The sequence below is a fragment of the Squalius cephalus genome (genome assembly GCF_949319135.1).
Source record: "Squalius cephalus genome assembly, chromosome: 4".
Classification (NCBI taxonomy): Eukaryota; Metazoa; Chordata; class Actinopteri; order Cypriniformes; family Leuciscidae; genus Squalius; species Squalius cephalus.
In genome coordinates, this window is record NC_137125.1 from 45,920,396 (window position 1) to 45,942,966 (window position 22,571).

At 39.1% G+C, this 22,571-nt stretch overlaps 1 protein-coding gene across 2 annotated transcripts in view; it reads left to right on the forward strand.

The window, feature by feature from the left end:
* btbd11a (BTB (POZ) domain containing 11a) overlaps positions 1–22,571 on the forward strand; it is a 129,283-nt gene that overhangs the window by 80,694 nt on the left and 26,018 nt on the right. For both annotated transcript variants that reach the window (XM_079868443.1, XM_079868444.1), the window contains exon 2: positions 834–983. In XM_079868443.1, coding sequence (XP_079724569.1) covers positions 834–983 — 150 coding nt within the window. The remainder of the gene's footprint in view (positions 1–833; positions 984–22,571) is intronic.

Below are 22,571 nucleotides of genomic sequence, written 5' to 3' on the forward strand. Positions count from 1 at the left end.
ACGAAACAAGCTTCTGTCTTAATGAGTGTTAATTATTTACTTAATCAAATAATTCAAAAAACGTTGATTCATTAAGGAATGAATTGAACCATTTACTCCAAAGGAACAAAACAAACAGCTTTCATTTATGAGTCATTGAAATATCCATTCAAGAACACCACTCCTGACGTGGTTCTGCTGTGGTGGAGCAAATGTAGACATCGTAACTGACAATACTGTGTTTGAAATGTATGTTACTCAATATTAACTTATTGTTTATTGATCTGTTGTATAAAAGCAACATCATGAAAACAATATAGCTTAGATATACTGACACACTACAAGGCAAATGGCCATAGGGATGTCTCAAAACCAAATAGTTACAGATATCAGACGTTAATTAAAACCAGTTCAGAAACACAATATACTGTAGCCCCAATGTGTGAAGCCTTTAACTCAGACAGATAGCTGCTTATCTGTCTTTATTCATCTGTGGCTGAGCTCAATATCCCATCTGTAGTTGCCTATTCTCCAGTTCAAACAAAAGCCTTGGCTGCGGTGCTGTGCAGTAATTAGATTATGGTTATTGAATGAACATTAGACTACCAGGGCTCCAGCCAATACACGCTGCTGAACTCACCTGTGGGCGCATGGTTTGTTGCAATTTGAAAAAGATCCAACACAAAAACAGCGGTTTTAATTGCTTCAGGGGTTGTTTGATTTGCCTCTCAGACAATGATAATGTCATAACACTTAGCTTTCAAAGTCTCTTGATCCCATTGCAGATGTTTTTGTCTGCTTTTGGCTCGTTCACATGTTTATTTATTTTTAATTGTCTGATCTTTGTCCCACAGGTGTACTGAGCCTGCCGGACAGTCTGAACCTGCACCGTGACCAGCAGCGAGCAGGGAAAACCGGAGAGAGCCATGCCTACAGCCAGGCTGAACTCCGCACCATTGAACAGTCCCTCCTGGCGACCCGCGTGGGGAGCATTGCAGAGCTCAGTGAGTACTCATGCCTTAAAAATGTGTGTTGATGTATTTTTATTGAAACTGGAAGTTTGGCGTCGGGGGCCTTTATGTTCACAAAGGCTGCAATTATTTGATCAAAAATACAGTAAAAACATTGAACAAGAAATATTGGTGTTACAGTTTAAAATCACCATCCTCCCCCTGATAATTTTTTTAAAGTTAGACATCAACCTTCTTAGTGTTCCTCAATTTTTTTTTTTATTTTTTTTTTAAGTATATAGGGTCGCTAGCGACCCGAGGCATGTAATAGTGTAAATATTTTTTTCTGCACTACAGTAATTGAACCTCTGACTTACACAGTTCCCTCTCTGTGCTGATCTTATAGATCGGTTGTTAGAATTTTACTTTTTAATAAAAATACTAAGTGGTGGAGGAGCTTTTCCATTTAGGATCTTAAACATCAAACAGCCATCAGTGTATTTTGTCAGATTTTTCCAGCTAAGGAGATCATATTTGCCCAAAATATCACAGTGGTGGTAAGTATTGGATTTTGTGTCTAGCACTTTGTAGGCCTGCTTATACAAGGAGAGAATGGGCTTCAAAGTTGTACCTTTAGCTAGAGACCAACTTGTCATACAGTATGTTATATGAGGGATAATCATTGAATTTAAATATAATTTTTAATCGGTTAAAAGTGAACATTGAGTCAATGTTTAAATCCAGTCCAAATTTTTGTCCCACGCCATGTGGATTTTAGCAACGACCCTTGTCAGATGTCCATTCTGTGTCAGGTCCCTGAGCTATTTGACATCTGGATGATCCACTGAATTAGCTATTTTTAGTCACTTGTGTGGGTGTATGAGGCCAGTTCTGAGCAACTGTAAGGCCCTACCCTAACTGAGCGGGGTGTGTCTCTCTAGTGACCACCGGATGGTCGTCAGACTGAATAACAGCTCTTTGTATGTTTGTCTTGGTGATGGTGGTTAACCTGTGTGGCAGTGGATTTCAGAGCTTGTCCGTACAGCAGGACTGCACCCACGGTCATTTTTTAATCATAGCAAACACACACAACACCCAAAAAGTTAAGATGCGGAGCACACACTATCATCTACACTGATTATGTCTCCTAAAGTGTGCCTGCCAAATGAAAACGTGTGACCCCAATGAGGAGGGGAAATTCGATGTGTGCAGAGGGACTTGAGTAAATTACAGAGAGCCGGTGACCCTTCTGTCATTCTAATCAACATTGCATTCTGCTTGGAAACAGACACATCATATTTAGCAATGTGAAACAATAGAGATAATAGAGATTGCTTGTTTTGTTTATTCAATTCCTTTTGATTGGGTGAGGCTCACAAAATTTATCAACAATATTTCTGTCATATTTAAAATGCAACTAAAAAAAGAAATAATTCTTAAGTAGAGTTAAGCACAATTGTCTCCCCCAAGCAAGCAAGATTTTGTATGAATTATGTATTATATTTAAATATATTATGTAAATTATTTTATATAATGTATTGGTATTTATTATCATATTTAAAACTAAAATAAAGTCCATTTGAAATTTCCTTCATAAAATTGTGTGTATTAATTATATTTTATTATACTTCAATATAATATAAATTTCTATTTGTGTAACTGCATGCATATTCTCATTAGAATTCAAAATCATTGTATTACAGTATTTTTTCTGCAGGTTTTTTTTTTTTTTTTCGTGGTGGTGCTCAATAGTCATTATTATTGAATACTAAACAGACCTAGACAGGCTAAACAAATTAGGTGGGTTATTTAAGATGCTGCAGGGTATTTGTGTTATTGCATGTATACGAAGTATTAGCACAGATGTGAAGTTGCTTTCATAATGCAGCATTTGTTATGTAACCATGCAGAACATTAGCTATTTCACCAACAGATGAGGCATAATAATCAGACGTAATTGACTTTTTCCTCCTTTACAGCTTTGTGTGCACAATGCACAATAAACATCCATATATTGATTGCAAACCCTTCAAAAGCCACCTAATTGACCATTTACTAATGCTGGCATATTTTCACACTGTATAATACAATTTTAAAGTCTGGATTATGCCATTGCTTTTCTGTTGATGAAAAGTTCTCATGCATATTCATTTCCCTTTGAATCATCTCACTTTTGGCTATGCGAAATATCATTTGTGTCTACTCTAATTATCTCACAATGTCCTTATCACAGACATATAACTATCAGTGTGGTGTATTGCAAAACGGTACTTGTTAGAATGTGTCCAGCATTTTTATGAGCATCCTGGCGTCTTTCAGTGTGAAACCATACGCCACTGTGGTTAAATTAACTACGAAACATAATACATTGTGGGCAGTTAACAATGAGGCCCAACCATTACAGACGTCACTGTGTCCTGAAGGCTAGTTATGTTATGGTACATATGTCGATAAAAAGTTTTGAAAAGAACATTAAAAAAAAATTTAAAAAACTTGGTGGTATAATGTGTGTGTGCGTGTGTGTGTGCGTGTGTGTGTGTGTGTGTGTGTGTACAAAGAAAGTGTGAGTGCTACAATATCAGTGATACTCTAAGTAAACAAGCAAATACTTTTTTATAGTAAATGTCTCTAGAGTTCACCTTCGCCTTCGAGCCCCCTGGCAAAAATCATCCATGGTGTTTTACCATATTTATTTCTCTCAAAAAATGTTCAGGATTCTTTTCTGTTTATATTCCAGTGCAGGGAAATTGTGAGAAGAAGCTCCTTTTACATTATGGCCTTAATTCAGACACCTGTCTCTCCACATGCTCCAAGAATCCCCTTAAGAGTTCGGCCTGCACTGTGCTTTCTCATTGGTTAACTAAATTATTCCCATCTAAAGTTCATTGCTGAAATCTAAAAATAAATTCAAGGGGCAGATATATTCATCCATCTGTCTGTCTGTCTCTCTGTCCGTCCATCAGTCAGTCTGTCCATCCGTTTGTTTTTTTGTTCATTCATTCATTCATTCATTCATTCATTCATTCATCCATTCATTCTTACTTTGCTTATCTTTGAAAAATCCTCAATACATGCTCTTCTGGAATTAAAAAATCCAGAATGAGCTGCTGCTTTCAATATTTGGGCTGAAATAAAATGAACTAATTTATTAGTTTCCTTTATCAGAGGAGTTTAGATTATACATGGAAAATTAGCAATTAAGGGATATTAATCAAACCACAATCTTGACAAGGCAAAGAGAAAACCCCTCACTGCTCTTGGTAGGATAACTGTAACTACTCGCTGGTTATTAAACAGTCCACGCTTCCGAAGTACTGATGTCCATTTTTTATTTATTTATTGAAGAGACACCGTGAAAACTAGACACAAAGGAAAAACAAACCATAATTTACACATAACACCATTACGGACACAAAACCAAACATGATATACAAAATATTAACAGTTTTACCGTATTCGCCTGGTAACCAGCAGTAGATTAAGTCAGGAGCACTAACATGCCTATCTGAATTTACATCTCATTCAGTTGACGCTAACACGTCCAGGTGAAATAAATCAGCACGGGTCACATGACACTCAACTTAAATAAACTAAATAATAATAAAGTACAAATGACAAACCAAAATTATGACATTATCATAATACACAAAAATACACATTTAAACTATAAAGTCAAAAATAAACATTAACCACCAAAATGTCATGACCCACAGCTGACTTCCCAGTGTCAGCTACACTCCCACCAAATTACCATTGAGTAACAAATAAAAAGAAAACAAAAGCAAAAGAAAACAAAAACACCTACAAAATACAACAAATCAAATAATCAATGGTAATTTCCAGGCTCCAAAATGAAAACAACAACAATTCAAAAAACATAATTCATAATTACACATTCTTACACTAAAAAGAACAAATTGTTCACCATACTTCACATTCTAATATTCACCAATATTAACCAGCACAAATCAACATGTATCCAAGATACCACCTAATACCAGCATGATGCTAATATGACTAAACTTCTAATAAGTGATAGGGCGATATTAATTTTCAACTTATGGCTACAAGAACTACCAACTTTTGAATAGGGCGTTCAATAATAGAGGGTTTAGTGAGGCGTTCACCCCTTTTTCCCAACTTCCGATCCCCAATCTGTATTGTAACTTTCCGTACCAGTCCATCATCAGCTTTGCAAACTTCAATGACCCTGGCCAACCTCCATTCGTTGCGGGGAATTTCCTCTTCCTTGACAATGACAATGTCCCCTACTTGCACGTTCCGCCTTGGTGTGTGCCATCTTTGCCTGAGAGAGATATTAGCAAGATATTCTATCCTCCATCTGCTCCAAAACTGTTCACTCAAATACTGGACCTGCCTCCAACGTTTCCTTGCATAAAGATCTTCCTTAACAAATGTCCCCGGTGGAGGAAGTGGAACAGACGACTTCATGGTAAGCAGGTGGTTGGGGGTTAGAGGCTCTAGGCTTGTAGGATCACTGAGGCCATCCACTGTCAATGGGCGGTTATTGACTATAGACATAGCTTCATAGAAGAACGTACGTAAAGAAGCATCATTAAGTCTTCCAGTACTTTGTGCCAAAACTGAACTCATTACGCTCTTTATAGTTCGAATCTGCCGTTCCCAGACCCCTCCAGCGTGACTCGAACTGGGTGCGTTCAGACAGAAATCGCACTGCTTCGCTGCCAGATATGCTGCCACTCTCTCTTTACTCACTTCCTTTAGGGCATTCTTCAACTCATTCCTTGCCCCCATGAAGTTAGTTCCTTGGTCTGATCTAATATGTCTGACAGCTCCCCGGATGGCTATGAAACACCGTAAAGCGTTGATGAATGCATCAGTCGTCATATCCTCCAACATCTCTACGTGGACAGCTCTGGAACAAAGACAAGTAAAAAGGAGGCCATATCGTTTATATGTCTTTCGACCTTGCTTGGTGTAAAAAGGACCAAAACAGTCCATGCCACAATAAGTAAAGGGTGGGGAAGGATCAGTGCGGTCACGGGGCAAGTCCGCCATCCGTTGTTGTTCTGGCGGCCTACGAGCTCTCCTACAAGGAACACACTGGCGTATGTAGTGTGCTACCACCTTACTGCCACCCATAATCCAAAAGCCATTGGCTCGTAATTCATTCAGAGTCTGTCCCCTGCCTTGATGTTGAATCTTTTGATGATGGTGCGCTAAAATAAGGTGTGTGACAACACCATCCCTTGGAAGGATTGCTGGGTACCGCAATTCAAAAGGTGCACATGCTCTCCTCAATCGTCCTCCCACCCTCATTATTCCATCCTCTATGAATGGATTAAGTTGATGCAAAGGATGGTTACAAGGCAGCATACCAGAGTCTTGACTGAGTACATTCAACTCTTCTTTGAAGGCATCCTGTTGTGCAAGCTGAATGAGCGTAAATGAGGCCCTCCTCCTTTCCTCCACACTTAAAGATTCTGGTGTCTTCATCTTCTTTGCTAATCTTTGAATCCGGGCAATCACATTCACAGCTGTAGTCCATTTTGATAATCGTGCCAGTTGCTGTTGAAAATCCACTTGCATCATGGTCTCGGTCCTCAATACCTGGACAGCCTTGACCTCCGGGTCTCCCACCAACAACTCCGACGTTCCTTGTTTAGCAAATACCTCTTTCTCCCAGAGGAATCTGGGCCCTGTGAGCCAATTTGAACTGATCAACTCTTCTACAGTGAGGCCCCTCGAGGCATGGTCAGCAGGATTCTCTCCCGTATTGATGTAATACCATTGTCTTGGATCGGTGGCCTCCCGAATTCTCTGGACACGATTAGCAACAAAGACATGAAATCGTCTTGCTTCATTATTGATGTAACCAAGGACCACTTGAGAATCTGTCCAAAAATATTCTCTATCAACTCTGAGTACCAACTCCTCCTTCAGTATACTACTCACAGCAGCAGAAATGACGGCTGCAGTTAACTCTAATCTTGGTATAGTGACAACTTTTATGGGAGCAACTCTCGCTTTACCCATAACCAAGGCACAATGCACCTTACTTTCACTCATCAATCTGATATAGGAGCACTGTCCATAACCTTGACTGCTAGCATCAGAAAAGTGATGTAATTCAGTTCTCAGAATCGGTCCGAAATTTGGAGGGGTGAAGCATCTTGGAATTTGTACCTTTTCTAGGTTGGGCAGATCATTCAGCCAACTCTCCCATCTTGGTCTGAGCTCAGAGGGTAACGGTTTATCCCAACCGATGCCCTTATGGCACATCTCCTGCAGAACCTTCTTGCCAGATATAATGAATGGGGCCAAGAACCCCAATGGGTCGTAAACTGAAGCCACCATGGAAAGAATTCCACGCCGTGTGGCAGGTTTCTCATCAAGAGCAACCTTAAAGGTGAGTACATCATTCTCTACATCCCACCTTACACCCAAGACATTTTGTACTGGAAGAAAGTCATGATGGAAATCAACGTTCTTTACTTCGGCAGCATGATCACAGGGACTAATGGACTCCAACACTTCTCGGTTGTTGGAAATAAATTTGTGAAGATGCAGCTTCCCTTTGGCACACACAGCTTGAGCTTCCTTCACCAGCTTGATTGCTACCTCAACAGATTCCAGGCTTACGAGGCCGTCGTCTACATAGAAATGGTTTCTAATAAACCCAGCAGCCAAGGGATATTCACTCTCATTCATACTGGCAAGATACTTGAGGCCATAATTGGCGCAGCCTGGAGAAGATGATGCTCCAAAAAGATGTACTTTCATACGATATTCTCGGGGTTCTGTGTCTGTATCTCCATTTGCCCACCACAGAAAACGCAGGAAGTCCCGATCTTCCCTAATAACATGAAATCTATGAAACATTTTCTCAATGTCGCACATGACAGCGATAGGGTGTTTACGGAAACGGCAAAGCACTCCAGTCAATCCATTGGTAAGGTCAGGCCCAGTCAAAAGATGATCATTTAAGGCGGTACCTTCATACTTAGCTGCACAATCAAAGACCACCCTGATCTTATTTGGTTTCCTATGGTGATAGACGCCTTGGTGTGGAATATACCACACATTTCCCGTATCTGGTTGCTCATTTGCTATTTCCGCATCTCCATCTCTGAAGACACCTTCCATGAACGTCATATAATCATGTCTGAATTTAGAATTCTTGTCCAATTTCCTCTTAAGGTGCTTCAGCCGTCCTAATGCAAGACTCCTATTATTTGGAAGATGGGGCCGTATTTTGAAAGGAAGAGGCATCTCAAGATGGCCATATTCATTCTGATAGACACCCTCTTTTACTACCTGCAGGAACTGAACGTCGTCTTGTGATTTACTCTTTTCACCTGATGGAGTATCTACAAAATCCAGCTCAAGTGCTCTGATAACAGCGGCGGGTGTCATGGAGGGGAGCTCTCTGACTGACATGCGGTGGCATAAACCAATCACATCCTTGGAGTTTATACCTTGTGAAGTTCCTCCTATGATGCTCCAGCCAAGGTCCGTCTTGATGGCATAAGGCTCTTCATCACCGCCAGTGATGACCTGTCGAGGCGCCAGAGCTCTGGAGCAATCATAACCGATCAAAAGACCTACTCCACAATCCATCCGTGCGGGCATTTCATTTGCGATCACTTCTAGATGTCTCCACCGTTTAGCTGTTTCACAGGTGGGAATGTGTGTGCGCACAAAGGGAATGAAATCCCTTGTATAAACAGGAGGCAGGCAGATAGGGCTGTCCGAAGAAAATCCTCTAACCCGAAGTCCATTAACTCTGTGACTCAACACAACAGAGTCTTTTCCCATCATGGTGGAAAGCTTTAGTTTTACTGGTTCCATTAATGCCTGCAAGCTTTCACACACTTCCTGGTCAACAAATGTGTGACTACTCTGGGTGTCTAATAAAGCATATACGCAGACTTCAGACTCTGAGTTAGGTAAAGACAACCATACTGGGACAATCATAGATGTTATATCACCTTCTCCTCCATTCGTACAGCAGGTTAGAGAGAATGCATTATCTTCAGTCTGCAAAGCTGTCCATGGAGCCGACATCTCTCCTGGCTGACGATCTTCATGTAACGAAGTTGGGTGGCGCTTCTTACATACCACACACACAGCTCTATTTCTGCAGTCTTTGGAGCTATGTCCTTTTCTCAGACATGCAAAGCACAACTTATTCTCCATGACAAACTTTCTCTTTTCTTCTGCTGCTTTTTCCCTTAGTTTTTGACATTCCTGAATAGAATGACATTCATCACAGAACATACATTTAACTGAATTTGAGCTACACACGAATGTAGTTTTCTTTCTACCAGACTCTTCAGCCTCACGGTCAATAATGTTACTGAATTCAGCCGTAGCGCATGCTGCATCTAAAGTCTTCGTAGTGGTGGCAAACGTGTTTACTCTTGAACGCTTTATTTCCTTAGATGGCTTCTCTTCAACGATCTTTAGTGCATACAATGATGACACAGGATTACATGCTATACGTGCTTCTTTTGATACAAATGAGGCAAACTGGTTAAAGCTTGGATAATCTTTGTCTTTGTCCAGCTGTTCTGTGACATAACGGTTCCACCTGCTCGTCACCCAGAAAGGAAGCTTGGCCAGTATCCTCTGATTCTCCTCGCAGTCGTTCAGCACCTGAAGACCCTTAACGTGCGGTAAAGCATCACTACATGATTGTAGGAAGTCACTAAACTCTCTTAACTTGATGTACTCGGCTGCACCAATCTTAGGCCACCTATTAAGTTTCTCTCTGAAGGCACGTTGCACCACAAAGGAGTGACCATATCTGGCATTCAGCTTCTCCCACGCTTGCTGATAGGCCAGTTCATCTTTCCTGTAGAAGCTGCCTTCCAGAGCCGATCTTGCCTCACCATCAACATACTTCTGTAAGTAGAAGAGCTTATCTGCAGGATTAGAGCACCGTCCCTCTATAAGAGCTTTAAAGGAGGTGCTCCATTCTATAAACTTCAGTGGGTCGCCAGAAAATACAAGGGGTTCTGGAGCAGGAAGTCGAGACAGGGCCATGGACCCTTGTAACGCCTGCACTAAGGATACTTCGCTTTTAGTAACTTGCTGATTCAAACATGATGTGTCAGAAACAAGAGGACCGTGGTTGCTCCTGTCACCGCTTGCTGAACCACACTGCTGACTTCTTACCCTTGACTCCTCCTCAGTATACACTCTGAGCCTTGCTTCCATAACCTCAATGTCTCTACGATCTTCAAGCTTCTTCAGTTGCTGCCTTTGTGCCTCAATGTCAGCCTCCCTTTCCACTTCAGCTTTTTTTGCAGCTAACAGCGCAGCAGTCTCTGCTCTCTTAGTTGAAATGCTTGCAGACTCAGATGCAGGTTTAGAATGGTTGCTAACAACCGTGGCTCTAGAAACTGTGGATCCAAATATGGACTCAGCGTACTCGCAGTCCAGCAGCATACGTAACCTTGCTCTTTCAGCCTCAGCATCAAATTCCATACCATCCTCCACCATGCGTACCCTCATTAATTTCAACAAGTCTGCCGTTACAGCTGAACATGCATCAATTTTCCTCCTAGTTTCTTGACTTGGTGGTGCTTGGAATCGTATGTTATCATATAGATCTTTCAATTCAAACTCTTGCCTCTCAACCTCATCCATCATATCACACAAGTCACTTTCAGAGCACTCATGTTTTAACTTTAAACGAACATCTCTGACTTGAAACTTCCATTTCTCATATGCAGATTTAAACTTCTTCTCTTTTTGAGTCAGTTCTTGCTCTTTTAACTCCTGCATCTTTGGTGTTAAACGTTTATCACGGGAAGATTTTCTGATTTCATTTGTCTCTAATAAAACAGAATTAAGCTCTTTAAGTCTTGCCTCAGATTTCTCTGTGCATGATGCACATGATACATGACGATCCCTCACAACACCATCCATATTCTCATTCTCTGCAAATAAGACTTTCTCTTGTGATGGAGAATCATTTTGCTCAGCTAGATCGCCCTGGACAGACATTTTCCTCTAAAGGGTTTGCACTTTAACAAATAGTACAAAATGTGTAACTTAATCGCAATAGATAGCAGTGAAACAATCTTAGACTGAATAACCACACTTAACTTATCAATGCCCTTAACACTTGAATGTTTAGCTACTTAAAAACCTTAAACACATGATAATCACAGAAGTTAAGAACCAGTTACCTCATTAACTTGTAAAAACCATCCATCGTTTACAAAAACATATCATTTAATATTGTACATCTAACCTGCTGATGCACAGCTGACACAAGGTTGTATGAGAAGATCCTCCATTGACGATGTAGCAAATTTGCACACTAAAGCTCGCAACAGTCCATCACAGAAGGCCACACTGCACGCCAAAACTTTCTAGTTCACCACGGGACAGTCAAACAGCACGCGAAGTCCAGGGAAAGGCGCAACAGAGCCACGCGCTGAAGACAGCAGCATTAATCACCACGGGAAACAGTCAACCCGCGCGCAGAGACCCATAAGTAGAAGGCTGCACGCTGAAGCTGGAGAATCACCGCCAAAGCACATCTTGTAGCCGGTAGGATGGAATTAGGCTACGTTTTCACTGTAACTACTCGCTGGTTATTAAACAGTCCACGCTTCCGAAGTACTGATGTCCATTTTTTATTTATTTATTGAAGAGACACCGTGAAAACTAGACACAAAGGAAAAACAAACCATAATTTACACATAACACCATTACGGACACAAAACCAAACATGATATACAAAATATTAACAGTTTTACCGTATTCGCCTGGTAACCAGCAGTAGATTAAGTCAGGAGCACTAACATGCCTATCTGAATTTACATCTCATTCAGTTGACGCTAACACGTCCAGGTGAAATAAATCAGCACGGGTCACATGACACTCAACTTAAATAAACTAAATAATAATAAAGTACAAATGACAAACCAAAATTATGACATTATCATAATACACAAAAATACACATTTAAACTATAAAGTCAAAAATAAACATTAACCACCAAAATGTCATGACCCACAGCTGACTTCCCAGTGTCAGCTACAATAACTTATAGCTTTAATAAGTCTAAATTAATATAGTAACACAAAGTAAAAAAGAAAAAGAAAAAAGAAACTAGATGGCTAATTTTAATTACAGACCTGCTGCTCAGTCAGACTTTTGTGTCTAATAGTCATGCATTGGAGACTTTTTCAAACCTTTTTTTACCCATAATATTTTTCCTTATGTGTAATTAAAAGAAAGATTCCACTGTTTTAAGATGTGAGCTTAATATGCAACACAAATTAAAAGTGGGTTTTGACTGATTTATCATCATGGAAATGAAATTGCATGACAAGTTTGTAAGGTTTTTTATACATTTCTAAATTATAGCTGTTATATACATGAAAAGTTTCCTTTTTATCTAACTAACACTTAAATGTCAACAGCAGTTCTGATGATAATGAGAAGTGTCGGCGAGAGGAGTCAAATCAACTCCATTTTAAATGAAGATGGTCCAATCAAAACCTTTTGCCTCCATCCTCTGTGATGTTTCCTGGTGGGTCTGAGCCATCCGGAAACACACCAAGTGCCACTTCAGCATCAGAGCAGCTGTAAAATGCTTAGCAAGTTTAGGTAATTCACACTACACCAAGACGGCACCAGTGGCAACAGACACATTTGTTGGGTTTTGTCGGATTAGTGTGTTACGTTGGTGTTGGTCGGTGCTTGTTTTCAACGGTATTTATATATTGTGTTCAATCGGTATTTGTCGGGGCATGGAATGTCTGAGAAGTGATTTACTGTAATCTGGTGATTATAGACATTAGATCGGTGTCTGTCAGTGCAGAGCAACTTTAGAGTAATTTTAAGTCATTTGAAAGTGAAAAAGGAAATTGAAAGTAGAAAGACACAGCGTGATTGTTCAATTATGGACACATTTGACTACTTGAAATCAAGTGGAACTTAAGTGGGAGTGAAGTCCAACTTAAAGGATGTATGTTTCATCTGTTAAATGTTAAAACATTTCTCCTGAAATAAAGTTCTTATATTTATATTTATACTTAAAACTGAGCAAACATATTGATGACTCATCCTGCACTACACAAAGGATGAAAATGCCCCTCCCCTGAATACCGTCTGCACTCGACTAGCAAGAAATAAATAATAGTTCATGGTTATCTAACTAAAATATATTAATTGTTTTAAAAAAAATAAAACTGGTAATAAAATTATAATATCTTGCATTTTCAGTTTGATTCCATTGCCTGCTATAAAACTATATATAATGAAAGCCTTTTTGCTCTCAGTTATTTTAAAGGGATAGTTCACTTTGAAATTAAATTTTGATATGCTTTAGCTTACCTCAAGGGCATCCAAGATGTAGGTGTCTTTGTTTCCGCAGTAGTTTTAATTTTGATATTTTTAGGTCAAACCGTTCTTGTCTGTCAGTCGTATAATGCAGGTCTATGGTCACTATCTGAAAGAGCATGCACAGAGAAGTCCCAATTAAACAATTCCCCATCGTAAGTACACATTGATGGCCTAAGACACGAAATGTGTGGTTTGTGTGAGAAAACGAACAGTATTTATATCGTTTTTACTAGGGCTGTACTCAACCAAAGAAAATCTTGGTCGACCGAAGTCCTGAAATTTTCGACTAAAAATCGACTAAAAATGACGTTAGAAAAAAAAACGTTAAATTAATTAGATGTGCACTGTGCGCAGTACTTGGTAGCCTTGTTGTCCGCCTAAATGAATTATAAATAAACAAACAACTAGTAGGCTATTTGCAGTATATTAAATCGTTTTTGACCTAATTATTTTGCACTGAAATGAGTCTGACACTTGAGTCTGTCAGCTCTGACAGCGCTGCACGTGCACCTGCGCAATATCATAGCTTATGATTTCCGAAAATAGTACTATGTTGTCAACTAGTGATATCATCACAAGAACTGTTGAGGAATATGCAACATAATTTAGACAATTATTTTTGTCATGTGTTATAATAATAAGTTATTATTAGTCAGACACTATCATTTCACCGTGCATGTCCTCGCACCGAGCGAGGCTGATGAGCTTAACGTTAGCTTCGCAGCTGAGACACGAATAGACTATTAACTTAAAGCTTTTACTCTTAATAAACACAAAAGGCACGTCCACTTTAATAAAAAAAGAATATTTGTTCATAGCTTACTCAAAACAGACCGGGCAAGTTAACGCAGACAAGTGAGCTTACCACTTTTACAGTAGATGATATGTCATGTTTGTCGTCAAGCTGTGGAAAACTGTTGCTTGCAAACTTTGCATTCGACCTTTTTCCTGTTATCAATTTTAACAAAATGCTGCCACACTGTCGATTTCTTTGTTGTTGACATGTTAGAAGAGGACTGACTATTAAACGCTCTCACAATTAAATAAATAATATTCAGCATCAAACCTTCTACGCTCGACGCTCTCTCTTGGGTTGGACTAATCCAAAAAAGGTGAAAACAAGGGGGGTGTTTTGAAGACAGACTGTTACAGTGAAACAAGGGTATTCTGAAAACACCCCCATTAGCAGTTAGTGCTTTCCACCTGATGAAATGAGCGCGCCTCAGCGCCTCAAAACTGATGAAATAAACGCGGCAGAAAATCGACCAATCAGAATTTTGGTCGAACCAGAACGTATCGACCAACTAATCGACTAATCGACTAGGACAGTACAGCCCTAGTTTTTACCTCTTGTACACAACCACATCCAAGTGATCTGAGGGCGCGCGCGCTTCCGGCGCTTTCTTCTTCTTGTTTTTTTTTTTTACGGCGGATCGCAAACAAATATGTGCATTACCGCCACCTATCTCAGAAATGGACCATTGACACTTTCCTATACTTCTTTAACCTATCAACCGACATAAATTCCCCTTATTTACCCGCATAGAGGCTTAATAGAATTTCATCCCTTTAAGAGTTTTATAGTAGGCTACATCTATGCCAATGGCAGTTTGAACTCTTTCAAATGGCACATATCCGCCAAGAAATGTAAGGATCATTTTACAGCTGATTGGTAGAAGATTTATTATTGCATTCCAAAACTGTACTAGTAAAACTTTGTTCTAAGAAAACCCTCTCTTTTCAACTCTGATGCTGATCAGGGGTGCGTTTCCCGTACAACGACGTAACTCGCTGGTTCACTACCATAGTACGATGCATTGTTGAAGAAATCAACTAGCCAGTCACGACTGTTTCCCGGAACCGTATTGTCGCAAATTGGTCGTTCAACCATGTTGGTTAATGATGTCACGCAGGTGGTGGAGTAATAAATTTCTTTAATGAATCTGTTTGAGATCGAATTAATGCTAGATGTTTTGCTCTAAATTACGAACATGGCATCTGAGGTCTATTTCTCATTTTTCTCGGTTATTTTGCTTTATTTACAGATTCAATCGCTCGTTCTTACATGGTAGAGCATCTTCGCACATGTGCACTCTTCAAAAACAGTGCTTTAAATCTCTTGACAAACTAAAAGACGTAAATGACATTTGTATGTATTCTATATAAAAGATAGAGATTGTAATGAATTGCTTATTTTGCTTAAGACAAGGATTTATTAAGTCCATATGTCATGCAAACAAGAAACTATGCTTCTAACCACAGGTCAAAAGCTGTCATTCCAACCACACAAATTTGCGATGCTGTTTGTGAATGTTCGTTGGAACGATGGTTTCGGGAAACGCCAACTCGTTAAACTATGCTGATAATGACGGAACTTGCGACCATAGTTGGCTAACGATGCTTTTGGGAAACGCACCCCAGACAGACAAGGGCAAGTGAGTCATTTTCATCTGCACAAACTGCAGCAACTCCTGACCTGCCACTCTTTCTGCAGGTTGCCCACTGCTGACAGACAATGTGCAGCAATCACCTTTCAATAACCACAATTAAAAGGGCATTGTACTTTAACAATGGCTTGAATAATTTATTCTAATTAGTTCACCTTATTAGCCTGCACCTTATAAAGAGCATTGCTTGTGATGACATGCAGATGATTCAAGCGCATAAATCCACCGAGCTAAATGTAAACCTCCTAATAGTTAAAGTTTGACAACCCTCATGTTGTACAAGATAACTCAAATTCCGCCAATATGGCACATAATTGTATTTGATTGTAGCGTAATTAACTTTGCTTACATAAAACTGCTGCTAATTTAGAATAATTGCCTGTAATAGTGAAATGAATCAGTGTTAGGTTACTTAACACTTTTGGAACACATACTACAAATAAAATTCCAATGCTAAACACTCGTCCTAACCAGGTGTGTCTTGTTAAAGCGAGTTTCTATCCTAATCAGACATATTTTGTTGATCATTTTTCTACACTGGTCCATAAGCAGTCACAGCCAAGCAGAAGATATTTAAAAAGTTTCTTCGCACAGCAGTTTGGTGTTCAGTGTGGACAGGCAAGCTTGTCGCTGGATCAGCATGTGTCAGCAGGGAAATCACATGCTTGATTTGTATGCATTCATTTTGATGACAACGTGCAGTACAGTATTAAATATGCATTCACCATATGTCTGAATATCGATATTATAAATGTGCACTTGAGCTGTGCTTCTTTCTAGAAAATGAGGTGAGCGCCTTCAAGATTTAATGGAGGCAAAAAGTCTTGTGCTGTCTCAATGGAAAAATATCCCATGAGCTGTGCAGCAGATTGCATAGCAAGGTGCCTTTATTTCACGGTCAAAGGAAAACCCGGTAATTATACTGAGAGGGAGTAATTATAAAGGCTCCAGCACTATTTCCTGCTGCTTTCACTTTGGTAGTTAATACTGAGACACCTCCATTTGTCACGTTCGTGGAGATAATCTTTTATGCAGAAATCCAAAACTTGCCTGAGATCCAAGGGGAAGTTGTTGTCAATACGATAGCAATAGTTTTCAATACAGCAATTACATTATGTGTGTGGTTTAACTTTTAGTGTACTTAATATAAGAATAGTTCACTCAAAAATAATTTACTCACCATCATATTTTTTTCAAACTCATATGACTTCATTTCTGCTGTGGAATACAAAAGAAGACATTTACATGTATTCATTTAGCAGATGCTTTTTAGCATTTAACAGTGTGTAAATGAAGAGCTCCTCTGAGCGTCTCATAGAGGTTTGTTGTATAAACTTTGCTAATGAGCATCCTCTTCAGACCAGACATATTAATACTTTAGTCTTGTCTCTCAGCACACAGCAGTGTTGATGAATACACATCTTCCATTATCCCCCCCTCCTTCGAAGATCAGTTCAGGTTTTATGAGATGAGTTGCTTTAATATCCAACATCTCTACACATTTCATCATAAAATGTGATTTTGGGGTGTAAAGGTAAGCCAAGCTGCCACTCAGTAATCCTGCTCTGGCTTCTCTGAAACCACTGCAAAGGCTTCCCTGTGGGAAATGTACCATCATATCTGCATAAAACATGAGAACAGCTTAGAAAGCAACACCCTTGGCAGATGGAATCAGGGCTTAGGGTTGATTCAGGTTAAACAAAAATTTACCTGAATCCATGTTACACTTTGTGGTTACTGTATTTTGCATGCCTGGGATTATGTGATTTAATGTAAATAATTAAAGATTATACAACAGTTTGTTCCGATCCATTAATTTAATATACAGTCCAACTGCGCTGGGACTTTTTACTGTTTGTGTCACTCTGCTTTTCTGTATTTGTGCCTTCCAGGCAGATTGTCAGTATGTGCATCTGTGCAATAGTTTTCAGTGACTCTTTCTGCAAGTTAAATCGATTTGCCAGTTGGTAGTAGATGACTGTCATTAGTGAGTCAATAATGTATTCACGCAACAAACTTTTGAAATGTGTTCATTCAATAAGGAATAGAACAAGTGCCCATCTTTATGAATAAATAATGAATCGTACTTATCATATTTGTTAAAAATGCTAATTCATTGAGAAGCGTAATTGAATCATTCATTTAATAACCCATTCAATCATTCATAATTTGTTGAAAAACACTGATTCTTTCAGTAACGAAACAAGTGACGTGTTTATGAATGAGTCATTGAATCGTTCACCTAATCAATTTGTCCAACAAAACGCGGATTCATTAAGAAACTAACAAGTGACAATCAAGTGAGTCATTGAGAAACAAGTGATGAATGAGTCATTGAATCTTTCACTTAATAAGCCAAGAAATCATTCTCTTAATAAATTATTAAGTGAATGATTGCAGTCTGCGTTCATTTAAGTAAGTTATGAACCCTATGATTCATTCAGAAATGAAATAAGTGACTGTCTTCACGAATAAGTAATTGAATCAATCACCTAAACAATTCTTCAACAACGCGCAACAGTTCTGTTGTGACTTTGTACGGAACTTTTTTTTTTTTGGTGGAGCAAAACTACATAAAGTAAACTGTAAGTTACTCAATAGTAACTTCTTGTTTATTGAATTGCTGTATAAAAGCAAAACCACACTCCTGATTCTAGTGTAAATGTGCACAGATGGAATGACACAAACAGTTTGTTAAATTAAATTAAATTACAAGACTAGAACTGATTTATAACTGTCATTAGAATACAGTAACTGCACTAAGACTGTGTAGTTATGGCCTCCCAAGGGTGGTTATTTGTTATGGATGTCATGTTGTAAATGTACCCATAGATGAGACACTCTGTGCTTCTGGCCTCTGGGTGATGGATGTTGTGAGTCGCCTTTGTTAATGGCGACAAGTCCTCAGCTAGATGAATCATGGCCCGCAGTGATAGTTTGCTTTTATAATTCCGGTCCACACTGCCACATAAGGTGGATGAGGCAATCATCATTCTCTGGAGGATTCAGTATGGCAGTCTCCAGAAAGCATATGCATACATAAACACACTGCATAATTTTGTTTGTGTGCATGTGGCTTTTAAATGAAGGCACCTATTTCAGTGACACATTTGCTGACTAGTCAGGCATAACAGTGATTCACCGGCCTTGATCTCTTTCAGATTGCCTCGCTGATGGATAGACCATTGTTTACTTTGACCTTGAAACAAAATCAGAATCACTGATGGTGAGAGACCAATTTTTACCAATAAACAAAAACAAAATAGACTAAAAAAAGTAGAGAAATTTGCATAAAAAAAAAAAATGTTGCTTCCCATATAATTGTTCCAGTTAAAGTTAGGCTAACTCAAAAATTTGCATTTCAAACCCGTATGACTTTCTTTATTCTGTGGATCAAAAAAACACACAGAACCTGATGACGCAATTAGTGAGACAGCAACAAACCGAAACTCCGAACGAGTCTTCTTGCATGTGTCCGTTTTGACTGCCGTACAGTAGAACATGAATGACAATTGAGATCCTACATTGTGACATGGCTGACAGCAGGGATCATGTTCGTACAGTCTGACAAGCAACAGTCGTAAAGGACTATTAGAAACCATACAGTGTGCAGCCAGTGTAAGACATGAGTAATCAATAATCAGGGATTTATTTTAATTATTTAAACATAGGCTATGTTCCTGTATGTATTTGTCATAAGGCCCTGGCGAGTTGTCTGTAAGGTGTCTCAATAAAGCTGAGGAGATTGTCTGACTCTGTAAATGCCATCAGTGAACACTCATGAAATAAACTTCAAAGGGGCCGTGCTTCTTTGACACTGAAAGGGCAGGAAAGGAGAAGGGGACACACTCAGTCTTTCAGCTTTGGCTTTGTCCTTTGGCATCTCTTTGAAGCTTCAGTTTGTGGTTCATCATTATTAGATTCCATCCTACTTGAGATTCAAATCATTGAAGGTCACTTTCACTGATGGTTTCCTGTTCATATTGAATGGTAATGTGTTTACTTTACTTCCGAAATGTGACATATTTCAATATTAAAACAGGATGTTCAATAATATAAGCCGGGACTTATAAATCTGTCAGAAATTGATTGGATCGTTAAACATGGTAGTTGAAAAGTAAGAGGGCTGGTGAATTGTCTTCTCCCTTAAGTAATTTGCATTGGGGACTGAAGGTAGATCTTCAGTGTTCATTTTGCGCTCGCTTACCTTCAAAGAATCCATTTTTCAATATTATGTAAAACTATACAGCAAGAAATACAAAAGTGGAGTATTATGGCTCAATATCGCACTTGGCTGAGTGGATGGGCTCGCAGGGCATCTCTGCGGCATCATATTTGACGGGGGCGTGATCCGTTCCTCATAATTACACCTCCTACTTCAGCATCTGCTGAAGGGAGAAGAGAGAGGGAGTTCCTCCGAGTCATTCTTCATGATTAATGCAGGTGTGCCTGAGAGGCCTTTTGCGAACGACCGGAGAATAATTACTGCAAAGTATAAAGACGTGAGCATGCCTCCGCTCTCTCCCGTCTTTTAACACCCTCCAAGATACACCAGCCGCCAAAGAGCTATTCGACTAGAGAAGGCCATGTAGAGGATCTATCATTTGGGCTGCCTGATTCTCTGTAGCAAGAGAAGGTGGAAGTAAAGGGGAATTTGTGGATCTATAATTGGAGCAATTTCAAAGCTGAATCACACCCAAAAGGCTTGGGTTGAAAAAACGGGAGCCTCTGTTGGATCCTGGTAAAGAGAATGTACCTCATTCTCCTGGAACTTGTCTGACTTGCCTGGATATGTGTGCCAACTATGCCATCTATCAGCATGTGTTTTGGAGCCCGCTGTGTGTCGATTATTATAGCGTAAAGTAGATTTAAAAATTTTCTGAAGACATTAGCTGCACCCGAATTCAAAGGCTGCATCCTTCGAAGGCAGATTGTCTCACAGCAGCACGACGAAGGCTCTCCCAGTTCGAAGGTTCCTTCGAATGCTGCCTACAAATGTAGAACGGGCAATGAAGGATACAACAGATGGATCCTTCGCGGCCTAGCCTACCCCAGAATTCATTGCACGCTGGAGACGACTGGATTATTTTTTTTTAGAGAGAGAAATTGCCGCATTACACTTTCACGTAAATGCAAGTGTTGGGTTTCAACTTAAATATCTACGATACAAATGAAAAAATAAAAAATAAATATGTAAAGAGGTTCAAATGATGACTTACTAAGATGCGATTTTATATAGATTATATATAAATCTATATAAATCTCAGTAATGGACCACAGTGAACATATTTAGAAAGGTTGTGAACCCTGTTTTGCCGTTGCTTTTTCTTTTCTTTTTTCTTGTACTTCTTTTTTTGGTTTTAGCTGTAGTTTTACTTTCATTTTGTCATTTTCATTTAGTTTAGTTTTCACTCTGTTGACTGTTAGTATTAGTTTTTTATAGTTTCAGTTTTTATTTCAGTTTTAGTATTCTTGTGCTGCTTAGTTATTGCGTTCAGTGATATCATTTAAATATTTTTATTGAATAACTTTAATTTTTAAAATGTATTCATTATTCGTTTTTAACTTTGCAAGAAGTTTTGACGTTAATCCAGTAACTAACAATAAGAAATATATTTGTACAGCATTTTTTAATCTTTCACGGCCATGTTAGTTCACAGTGCATTAACTGCATAATATTCTTAATCAAAAGCTCAAATAAATGTTTATTTTCTTTAGATAGTTTTGTAGTCATTAAATGTATTTTAGTTTGGTTAAATATTTTCAAATGAATTCGTTTTTTTATTTCAGATAACAAAAGTGTTTTTATTTAGGTTTCATTTTAGTTTTTGATAACCTGATTCTAAATTATATATATAACAGAGAAAATTAATAGAAAAACCTTTTTCTAAACATTTTTCCTCTCCATTATGTTGGATATAGTGCAGCTTTGTTGATTAGATTTAATCATGATGTAAGTCTCTCAATGGTTTAGAGCCTTTGGCCATCTGTTTCTTAGTATTTTGACAGAACGGTCATATTTTGTGCTGACGCCATATGTTGTCTTCTGCAGAAAGGTCAGCGGCTGTAAAGCTCAGAAGCGGTGAGAATGAGTGGTATGCAGAGGTCTTTTACACTCCTCTGGTCCGAAGCTCCTCACGCACTCATGAGCTCCAGAGGTGATTCACAGGTCACACTTTAGCTGAGCCAAACTCTCACTGAGAGCAAGGGGGAAAAAAGTTGTCAAAAATTTGTTTGCGATCAAACAAAAATCCGCAGACCCCCTGTTGAGCAACATGTTACTTGCTATTTTCCATGAAACGTAATGATATAACATAATTAGTTGTTTTTTAAATAGGACAACACAATAATGCAGTATTTTTCCAGAGATATGGTGTGCTCTTTGAATTGCAAAGATTTGAATTCTGCCCTGGCTGCTTTTCCGCTGATGTTTGAGCTTCTCGTCTTCCATGTGCAGCTCCAAGTCAGTGATAGTTTACCTTAAAGCAGCAGAAGCCAAAATAGAATCTGGTTCAGGCAGAATGTACAATGTTAACACTAACTCCCAGGGTGTACAGTGGTCACACTGGAATCAAATCCTTTGTCATTCTTGCTGAGAGAGTTGTTCCCTTTTGCACGGATCGGTGCTGAATAACAACAGCGGCTCGGCTGCATAGTAGCTGCCACTTCACTCCTGCCTCACACACACACCGGTACAATCTAGTGAAGGCAAGCTTCAAGTGAATGGTCCTTGGCAGAACTTGAAAGACATGTTTCAGACCATCTGGACAGGTGATGAAATGTGTGCTTCTTTTCATGAGCAGTGGAACATGCCAGTCTTCTGATCATGGTTTTTAGCAGTTTT